Source organism: Salmo salar, chromosome 26 (genome assembly GCF_965601325.2).
Source record: "Salmo salar chromosome 26, fSalSal1, whole genome shotgun sequence".
NCBI classification, from domain to species: Eukaryota; Metazoa; Chordata; class Actinopteri; order Salmoniformes; family Salmonidae; genus Salmo; species Salmo salar.
Genome location: NC_138316.1, coordinates 21,934,904 through 21,946,288, shown reverse-complemented (window position 1 = coordinate 21,946,288; position 11,385 = coordinate 21,934,904). Strand labels below are relative to the sequence as shown.

The following is an 11,385-nucleotide window of genomic DNA, read 5'->3' as shown; positions in this document are numbered from 1 at the left end:
TGCTGGTCTAAGATCTCACTTAGCGTAGACAGGACAGAGCACCCTACATACATTGCAAAAGCTCTATGATAACTGTAGGGGCAATAGCATCACACAATAAAGGTCCAAAGCTGATTCCTGGTAGGTATGCTCAGAGTAATTGGACTCGAAAATAGTGATTTACAGCACTTCAATGAGGAAAACACTTGAGTGCAACACACTTTTCAAACACACCTTTAAGTTACCACTGAAGCACTAGCCTAACCAAGAATATAGTGATAGCCCAAGAAAAACATCCCAAAAATAACCAATTCCTGTGAAACAAGTTGGAGCACCCAAAAAACAGGCAGACATAGGCCTACCTAAACTCTAACCAAGAATGTACTCAATAAAATGAAATAGCTAAACTTTTGGGTTTAGTGGCTTTAGACTAAAAAACTGTTTTATCAAAATTAAAATACAGCTGCTGTATTAAGCCTCTAGAAAATACATGAAAATGCCAGTTAGTCACATTTAAACTCGTAAATATACAGACATTAGATCAATTTCAGAGGCACCTTACATAAAACTCCTTTCAAACTCTCCTTAGCGGTAGTCTGTCCCAAAGCATCGTGTTACACCTACAGTCAATATTTACAGGATTCATATATTCAAAACAATTTCAATAATATTACTGAATTGAAATAGAAGACTTACCATGACTTTCAAACAATCATCAAACAATTCATCATCCTCAAAAAGACATGGTCACATGGTGTAGGCCCCATAGCAGTAGTCACGGCACTTCCATAGAAAGGGATTTTCGTAGCAGGTTAGTTTTTGCTAGCTCTGACCCAAATCCTTTTTCTTAACCTTATCCTCAGTCTCCTAACGTGCTACGTTAATTTTCCTAATCTGCTGCAAAAAAAGTAATTTTGTGTGCAGTGAAAAGCGTTTCCCCTCTCCGAAATTGCTGACTGCAGTTGCCTTTTAAAAGGATAGCAGGTCATTGATTTTAGCCCTTCATTACCTCACCATAGTGGTGGACGTTCAAAAGGCCCCACCTGTTACAGTACATGTTGATCATGCTGGTCTGTATGTACATCTTGTGTACAGTATCTTCTCATTCACACTGAGCATGACATCAGATATACACATACTAACATTCATCTTGCATGACTGTGGAGCTCTCAAGGAGAAGAGGCAAACAGTATATCTAACATCACATTTTATTTATTAAGTTATATGAGTAGCAACATTTAAATAAACATGATTTTAACAGTACAGTAAAAACATAATTAAGAGGTGGAAGACATAGAAAGCATCTCAGGAGGCAGGGGATACATTCAATCATTAGAGATAGTGATGAAAATGTGTTTGCATGTACATAGCTTTAAAAGCTGTTTAAATACATCATGTCACCAAAAACATTCAAGTAAAGTTTAAATGTACTTCTACACCTCAACACTAACTCTTTGGTTAAATACTTTAAATCTTTATCCCAAACAAAGAAAACGATCATATTGGGGACTCAAAGGGTACTCCTGCATTGTGAAAATAGAGCAAAACCATTTTGGTGTTTTCAGAGCACTCGAGACAAAATATTCACTTTGAACTAAAAGTAAACTACTGTCCTCTTTACATATGCACCAGCTATATTAAAATACAATTTTCTCTGAAAAGAAAATGGGAAGAAAATGTACAACATACAAGGCCACAGAATGACGATTGGTCAAAGTAATTTCATGAAAAATCCTTTCCTCATCCTCATTCAATTCAGTGGTTGTCATCAAAGATTTCACAGTGTGTGATTGTTTTATATGTATATATGTATGTATGTATGTGTATATATATATATATATTACACAGTATACCAATGCTCAGGAAACGCTCTATTGGCCATTTTGTGTGGTAGGTTATAGTTAGACATACATCATGTGGATTAAGTGCAGTACTTTGAGGTCCTTTCAATAGATCAGCATTTTACCAGAATTCAGGACACAGTGTTCCGTGCCAGTGCAGAACCATCCAGGAAGTGTATGTGATCTAATGGTGTGGGTGGTGGGTGGTGGGGGGAGGGGTGGAGGCACCTACAGTATCTAATGGCTTCAAATGTAGGTAATGACCTTAACATAAGATGCAAGAAAGCATGTTTTAATGTGCCTTGTATAGGTGTCTTCATTTAGGGGGAGTGCGGTTGTCTGTTGGATTTCCGTGGTAATTCCATGATCCAGCAACACGTGTTTGGGTGGTGGTGTCCTCACACCTCTGTATTTAGCTTTCACAGTGTTCCACAGAGAAGTTGGACTCGGATCTGTTAGGAGCAAAACATCACAGAAAGTGAAACACACATCTTTCCCTACACTGCTCTATCCTGTGGAATGATTAGTCATTACAATCAACAGAGAACATAATGGTTTGAGGAAAGATTGGATTATCTATAAACAAGTACTGTATTCAAAACTAATCCTTGATTATAACTTCAACAAATCACAAACTATTTTTGTGATATGGTCAAACAGAGCATGCTGAATGGACTTACAGGTCTTGCTGCTTGTGGATCATGTGGTTGTTGTACTCCAGAATGGGAGGGATGCTCTGCTGATGCTCCTCCTCTTCATCAGGGAGCTGTGAAGAAATCATAGATGATTTAGGTTTTATTGTCCTACTTGTGTGAAATGTCTTCAGTGTGGTCAGTGTAATGCAATAGTTTTATTGACTACTATAGTTGATATTTTTTTTCTCCATTTAGTCATAAAAAGTCAATGTAGCTCTCAAAGGTGGTCTGTAGTTCGTCACGTGAGACTAAATCAAAGACAATGGCACCACCCAGTGGTTGTATTGTGAACAGCAGGTGATGAGTGGCTGGTTCCCTTACCTCCCAGTACACCTCATCATCGAAACAGTTCTCATCAGCAGGATCACCCCAGATGGGTAACTTCAGGATGGAACCTGTGAACAGAGGAGATAGTGTCAACTTCAGTCCCTCTCCTTCAGGTACGTCACCCCCTATACGACCCATGTCACATCTAGGTCACCCTTTATATGTCCATGGCCGGCCAAACTCACCAACTATAGCTCCGCCTGCAACCCCAAAGACGATGGACACACACATGCCAGCGGCCTGGTATCCACCCTGAGTTAACACGGTTCTGTCCTTAAAGTCTCCAGTGAAGTCAAACGTGTTGATCAACCTGGACAGAAAACAACAATGTACAGAATCAGATTGTGTCCCATATTTAGGCTTTATGTTGAGTCTTCTAATGACTCTGTATATTTCCAACTAACTGTCAGATTACAGCCTAAACTGTGACTGTGACATAAATTGTTTGGTGTAAAATGACATTAATCGTCCTGTGACATACAGTAACTGTGTGATATGATTGGTTGATGAGAGGTTGTGGGGGAAAATGTGTTCTGATTGTCTGGTAACAAGGATACATGTTCAGGTTCATGTGGTTTGGCTGTGTAGCCTTAGGCCCTCGGGTCTCCTGACTCACCCCTGCTTTCCGTAGACTGACTCACTGGCAGCTGCAGCAGTGATGGCTCCAACTATCCCACCAATCACCCCAGGCATGGCGTGCAGGTTGTGTATTCCACACGTGTCCTGAATCTTCAGTGTCTTCTCCAAGAAGGGCTGGGAGGAGACAGGGAAAGGTTTAACAACACACCCAAATAGTGTACTACCGTTTATGGCAAAGGAATCTGCCCAATACAGATTAGGCAGCCATTTAGAGTGCTATACCTTTTTTTGTGTGGCTCAACATCATTCATAAGAAGAAAATAAGAGTTGTAAGAGTTGTCTTGACTTTCTTTGGACAGAACCTACAAAACAAGCTGTGAGTGGCCAGGAGTGAGACTCACAGAAATGAAGATGTAGCCCATGGTAGAGATGATGCCGCAGAAGAAGCCCACGATCAGAGCGCCGTAGGGAGAGATCATAAACTCAGCCGCTGTCCCCAAGGCAACACCCCCAGCCAGGGTGGAATTCTGGATATGCACCTGTTAAGCAAGAGAGAGCACCAGTCATGACACTAGAAAACTTGTCAGTCAACAAGATGAGCGCAGAGGAAGATTATGCAGACTGAGAGGTTGTCAGTTAGTGTCACAAATACACAGTTACAGAGAATGTCACAAATGTGTACGTCCAAACACACACACACACACACACACACACACACACACACACACACACACACACACACACACACACACACACACACACACACACACACACACAACGATGGTTCCTTACCATGTCGAGCTTGCCAGTCTTCTGGGAGAGGCTGGAGATGGCCACTGTGGTGAGGACAGTGGAGGCCAGACACAGGTAGGTGTTGATGGCTGCCCTGTGCTGACCGTCTCCATGGTCAGTAATGGCCGAGTTGAAACTGGGCCAGAACATCCACAGGAACAGTGTGCCTGAGGAGAGAGAAGGGACAACACAGTTAAAACACACCGATCATCACACATTCTTCAGAACAGGAACAGTGCCATGACAGAACACTTCTACAAACTAAAGATAGGTCACCATCACCAGAGGGTTTGAAACCCACACAGAGCAAATCAGAACCATTCATATGTTTATGCAATGGACAACTAACTCACCAATCATGGCGAAGGTATCGGAGTGGTACACAGAGCCCTGCATACGCTTGCTCTGGTGTAAATTAGGTCGGTAAAGGACCCAGGTGATGGACAGACCATAATAACCTCCAAAGGTGTGAATAACCATGGAGCCACCGGCATCCCTAGCCTGTGGAGACAGAAACAGTCATTTGTTACCAGGTGTACCAAACCATGTGATTACGTGGCTGCAGGCCATTGAGGTTAGATACATAAGTTACTATATCAGGGTTATAGGGTGAATTAAATGAATCCAGCCATGGCTAATGCAGTGTGTTTAATTTAATAGTTGTACGCCCAGAGAGTGCATGATGGGACTCACATGAAGTAAGTTCAGAATGATGTACTCTTCCACAGCGAACAGAGTGATACCAAACAGGGTCATAACCAACAGCTGGACCGGGCTGACTTTGCCCAGCACTGCCCCGTAGGCTATGAGACAGCCCGCCACACAGAAGTCAGCATTGATCAGACTGCAGATAGAAGACACAGGTGGGTGGGGTGGAGACAGATTATTACTGGAGAGTCGTGTGAGAGAGTCAGTCATGTATACAGTAGTAAAACCTGAATGACTAGATCAGTAAGTAATCCTCCTTCAGGTAATCCTCCTTCAGGTCTTTCTCTCAGCTATAGTCTGCCCTACAAGATGAATACCAATAAGTCTCAAGGATAATGATATTTGTGATGAAGTCAACCTAAATGGTTACAACCTCCACGCCTCTTGGTATTGAGATACTCAGAACAAGAACCCATCCATCAGTTGAACCCAACTTTGATGGGGTGACCCCCCTTGTGACATTTACATTTCAAAGTTCATTTCCTGCAATAAAGCACATTTTGGCATGGGACGTAAAGAAAATGTTGCTGTTCCAAAGCAAGTTTGCTGCAATTCTACACATTTTGCCATGGGGCGGAGGCAAATATTTGCATCGATAGGCCCCACACTGGTCGGTAATACGATCATGCTTAGATAGCTGGCCACTAGACTAACTCGCCAATCTAAAAAGAAATGTAGCTGAAATGGGCTAATTCGAGTGACTGCTGATGCACATCCACATTTTGAAATTGTACTTAGTTTATTCTATTATTCTAACTCTCAATAGTAAGTTGAGACCCCGACTGAGTCCCCCCCTCAATTATTTAATAAAAATGTTAATATGATGGCCATGGGCCGCCAGTTGCCCGTACCTGGTTTAACCCATCACCGCTTAACCCATGGTGGCAGCTTGCTTAACCCTAAGAGAGTCTATGGTACAGTCTATTGCTCCAATAGGGGCAGGGTAGGGGAGGCAGGGTAGCCTAGTGGTTAGAGCGTTGGACTAGTAACCGAAATGTTGCAAGATCAAATCCCTGAGTTGACAAGATAAAAATCTGTCATTCGGCTCCTGAACAAGGCAGTTAACCCACTGTTCCTAGGCCATCATTGAAAATAATAATTTGTTCTTTAACTGACCTGCCTAGTTAAATAAAGGTCAAATAAAAAAGAACCATTCTGCTGTTCTTTCAGTATGAGTAGCAACTCACTGATTAAGCCTCCTCCCCTCTCCTATGTGTGTGCATACCTCATCATTTCTCACTCTAATTACTGAACAAATTGCAGCCTCATAGATGCATATCAGTGCAGTTGCATACCTTTCAACACCGATGTAGATCTTTCCTGTATGGGGATCTAGAGAGTGGAACCAGCCTTGCATGAGCAGAGCCCACTGCAGGCCGAAGGAGGCAATGAGGAAGTTGAAGCCGACTGCGCCGAAGCTGTACCTCTTCAAGAAAGTCATGAGGAACCCGAAACCCACAAAGATCATCACATGGACATCCTGGAAGCCTGGAGAGAGGAGGGTTAGAAGGAGAATGAGAGAGAAAGAGAATTATTCAAAGTGTGAAATAAATTCTAATAGTTAATGCAACATGTTATTGCATCCAATGCAAGGGGCTCAGTAGTTGCATAGTTTTTGATAAAAATCAGTCCTGATGTTCTGTACCATTTGGTCAAAGTTTTAAAGCTGTTAACTCAACATGTTCAACTGGATATGTCATCATCAGATTAGCACGTTTAGGATACACACCCTATCAGTTTACACGCCAGAGCTACAGGTAGGATATAATCCCTGACAAATCAAAAAACATCATATTACAAGAGGAAACAGATGCCACATAACATCACAAGTAAACTTTACTTGTCACTCATTCAGCCTGGGTATCAGCAAAGATGCACCATCAGAAGCTGGTATAAACCAAGCTAGAATCAGACAAATTGGAAATAACCACTGACCTACATTTGGTAAAGAGGATACGTAGTTTTAACCCAAGTTAGAGAGGCAAATTTGGACTGCCACTGCATTTGTCCACTAATGAATAGATGCTTTCAAAATAACTGAGACTGAGATCGTTGTCCAGGGGATTTCACAGGGGAAATTGTCAAACATCCTACAGATCAAAGGTTGTCATCTGATCAAACAGCAAGCATGCTTCTTATTAATAACCTGAATCTTTATCATCTCAATGAAGATGAAACCATTTACTGTATATTGTCAACCTAAACGATGCACCAGGCAGTCCAGTGACAATGAATGTACTTACTGGGGTATCTGAAGTAGAAGTCATTCTCTATGTCGCTGGTGATGTTTTCATGGGCCTTGGTCTCTACCCAGTGTGTGTCCGACTCCTCGTCGTAGCGGATGAAGACTCCGAAGAGGATGATCATGGCAATCTGCCAGAAGAAACAGACAACCGGCAGTGTAAGACGGATGTTGGTGTTCTTTTGCCGAGAGAAGAAGTCTTTGCATCCCTGGATGCAATTCCCCATGGTGGTGGCTGAGTAAGTACTGAGACAGTGATGCTCTTTGACCTGCCCTGAGTGTGGCTGTGACCCTGAAACTACAGGCTGTATCAGCACAGGTATATATGGACCAAAGAGAGGTGTGTCCTCAGTGTGAGCCAGTTGTTGCCCTACCCAGCGCCAAACCCTCCCTCCCCCCTCCTGCCCTCTGGCACCTTGATAGATGACATCTGGCACGAGGCAGCAGAGAGTCCCGTGCATTTGATTGTTTGTCCCAAACAACATGTTGCATAAGAGGGGTTAGAGGAAACCTGAAAAAAATACATTTGGTTGCCATTTTTTGTTGTTAGAGGAGATCTCCTTTGTTGTTACTGGGCAACAAGCAACCTGGTCTCAGAGAAAGAAGTATAATACTATACATCCTCCAAGATGTATGATAAGTTAAGTCATCCAATTTGTATGCTATTGTACTGTACAACCGGGTAAGACATATGATGGTACCAGTACCAGTCAAAAGGTTGGACACATCTACTCATTCCAGGGTTTTTCTTTATTTTTACTATTTTCTGCATTGTAGTATAATAGTGACGACATCACAACTATGAAATAACACATAAGGAGTTGTCTAGTAACCAAAAAAGTGTTAAACAAATCCAAATATATTTTATATTTGAGATTCTTCAAAGTAGCCACCGTTTGCCTTGATGACAGCTCGCATACTCAACTGGAATGCATTTCAATTAACAGGTGTGCTTTGTTAAAATGTCATTTGTGGAATTTTTTCCTTCTTAATGTTTTTGAACAAATCAGTTGTGTTGTGACAAGGTAGGGGTGGTATACAGAAGATAGCCGTTTTGACCAAATAGGGCTAAGTTCATATTATGGTGTTAGGTTCTAAATGAACCGAGTAAAACACACGGACAATTAGTAAAGCTTAAACCAAGTTTATTCACCCATTGGGTCATACAGCTGCATAAGACAAAAACATATTTCCACCAGTGGTAGTATATATACCCCAATTTGGGAGGAGTCTCCTCCTTCCCTCTAAATATTACATCTTTATTACTAGGCAGGACGTTAAGTGATGTGGGCAATAAACTGTTCCTTCTCCCTTAATGTGACCTGACCTGACCTGACCTCAACCCCCTTTCTCACTAATCCACAGCTCTCCACCATTATCAGTGACCTCAATTATGTGATTGCCTCTCTACTCAGTACCTCCCAAAGCCACCTGGCTCCTCCTGACCCAACCATATACATTCCTCCTACAGATACCCATTAACTTCTGGTGTATAAACCAGACTAAGGCACTCCTCGTGTCTCTAGTATAACTGATGATTAACAATATTTAAAGTTTAGAAATCCGAACCCATCAATAGCAAGAACAGCTCAAATAGGCAAAGAGAAACGACAGTCCTTCATTACTTTAAGACATGAAGGTAAGTCAATCCGGAAAATTTCAAGAACTGTGAAAATTGTGCAGTCGCAAAAACCATCAAGCGCTATGATGAAACTGTCTCTCATGAGGACCGCCACAGGAAAGGAAGACCCAGAGTTACCTCTGCTGCACAGGATAAGTTCATTAGAGTTACCAGCCTCAGAAATTGCAGCCCAAATAAATGCTTCACAGAGTTCAAGTAACAGCCACATCTCAACATCAACTGTTCAGAGGAGACTGCGTGAATCAGGCCTTCATGGTCGAATTTCTGTAAAAAAAAGCACTATTTAAAGGACACCAATAAGAAGAAGAGACTTGCTTGGGCCAAGAAACACGAGCAAAGGACATTTGACCGGTGGAAATCTGTCCATTGGTCTGAGTCCAAATTTGTTGGTTCCAACCGCCATGTCTTTGTGAGACGCAGAGTAGGTGAACAGATGATCTTCGCATGTGTGGTTCCCACCATTAAGCATGGAGGGGGATGTGAAATGGTGTGGAGGTGCTTTGCTGGTGACACTGTCAGTGATTGATTTAGAATTCAAGGCACACAACCAGCATGGCTAGCACAGCATTCTACAGCGACACGCTATCCCATCTGCTTTACGCTTAGTGGAACTATCATTTGTTTTTCAACAGGACAATGACCCAACACACCTCCAGGCTGTGCAAGGGCTATTTAACCAAGAAAGAGAGTGATGGAGTGCTGCATCAGATCACCTGGCCTCCACAATCACCCGACCTCAACCCAATTGATATGGTTTGGGATGAGTTGGACTGCAGAGTGAAGGAAAAGCAGCCAACAAGTGCTCAGCATATGTGGGAACTCCTTCAAGACTGTTGGGGAAAAAATCCAAGTGAAGATGGCCGAGAGAATGCCAAGAGTGTGCAAATCTGTCATGAAGGCAATGGGTGGCTACTTTGAAGAATCTCAAATATAAAATATATTTTGATTTGTTTAACACTTTGTTGTTACTACATGGTTCCATATGTGTTATTTCATAGTTTTGATGTCTTCACTATTATTCTACAATGTAGAAAATAGTAAAACTAAAGAAAACCCCTGAAATGAGTAGATGTGTCCAAAACTTTTGACTAGTACAGTACTTCCTATAATTTGTAATGTTTTATTTATTTGTTATTTCACCTTTATTAACTAGGTAGGACAGTTGAGCACAAGTTCTCATTTACAACTGCGACCTGGCCAAGACAAAGCAAAGCAGTGCGACAAAAACATCAACACAGAGTTACACATAGGATAAACAAACGTACAGTCAAAAACACAATAGAAAAATCTATGTACAGTTTGTGCAAATGTAGTAAGGTTAGGGAGGTAAGGCAATAAATAGGCCATAATGGTGAAACAATTACAATTTAGCATTAACACTGGAGTGATAGATGTGCAGATGATGATGTGCAAGTAGAGATACTGGGGTGCAAAAGAGCAAAAAAATATATAACAATATGGGGATGAGGTAGTTGGGTGGGCTATTTACAGATGGGCTGTGTACAGGTATGGTGATCGGTAAGCTGCTCTGATTGCTGATGCTTAAAGTTAGTGAGGGAGATATGTCTCCAGCTTCAGTAATTTTTGCAATTCGTTCCAGTCATTGGCAGCAGAGAACTGTAAGGAAAGGCGGCCAAAGGGGGTGTTGGCTTTGGGGATGACCAGTGAAATATACCTGCTGGAGAGCGTGCTGCGGGTGGATGTTGCTATGGTGACCAGTGAGCTGAGATGATGCGGGGCTTTACCTAGCAAAGACTTATAGATTACCTGGAGCCAGTGGGTTTGGTGATGAATATGTAGCGAGGGCCAGCCAACGAGAGCATACCGGTCGCAGTGGTGGGTAGTATATGGGGTTTGGTGACAAAACGGATGGCACTGTGATAGACTACATCCAATTTGCTGAGTAGAGTGTTGTAGGCTATTTTGTAAATGACATCGCAGAAGTCGAGGATCGGTAGGATGGTCAGTTTTACGAGGGTATGTTTGGCAGCGAGTGAAGGAGGCTTTGTTGCGAAATAGGAAGCCGATTCTAGATTTAATTTTGGATTGGAGATGCTTAATGTGAGTCTGGAAGGAGAGTTTACAGTCTAACCAGACACCTAGGCATTTGTAGTTGTCCACATATTCTAAGTCAGAACTGTCCTGAGTAGTGATGCTAGGCGGGCGGGCAGGTGCGGGCAGCAATCGGTTGAAGAGCATGCATTTAGTTTTACTAGCATTTAAGAGCAGTTGGAGGCCACGGAAGGAGAGTTGTATGGCATTGAAGCTTGTTTGGAGGATTGTTAACACAGTGTCCAAGGAAGGGCCAGATATATACAGAATGGTGTCGTCTGCGTAGAGGTGGATCAGAGAATCACCAGCAGCAAGTGCGACATCATTGATATATATATACAGAGAAAAGAGTAGGCCCGAGAATTGAACCCTGTGGCACCCTCATAGAGACTGCCAGAGGTCCGGACAACAGGCCCTCCAATTTGACACACTGAACTCTATCTGAGAAGTAGTTGGTGAACCAGGGGAGGCAGTCGATTGAGAAGCTAAGGCTATTGAGTCTGCCGATAAGAATGCAGTGATTGACAG

General features: G+C 42.4%; 1 protein-coding gene across 1 annotated transcript; it reads right to left on the bottom strand.

The window, feature by feature from the left end:
* Nucleotides 1-1,173: 1,173 nt before the first annotated feature.
* On the bottom strand, nucleotides 1,174-7,472 carry LOC106587392 (ammonium transporter Rh type C). The gene is made up of 11 exons (XM_014175744.3): nucleotides 7,165-7,472; nucleotides 6,217-6,409; nucleotides 4,907-5,057; nucleotides 4,567-4,714; nucleotides 4,214-4,380; nucleotides 3,823-3,960; nucleotides 3,459-3,595; nucleotides 3,028-3,152; nucleotides 2,837-2,910; nucleotides 2,501-2,586; nucleotides 1,174-2,272 (listed from the first exon to the last, which is right to left on the bottom strand). The coding sequence occupies exons 1-11, from the start codon at nucleotides 7,388-7,390 to the stop codon at nucleotides 2,233-2,235; spliced, it is 1,485 nt and encodes a 494-aa protein (XP_014031219.1). The 5' UTR covers nucleotides 7,391-7,472; the 3' UTR covers nucleotides 1,174-2,232.
* Between the last annotated feature and the right edge of the window lie 3,913 nt (nucleotides 7,473-11,385).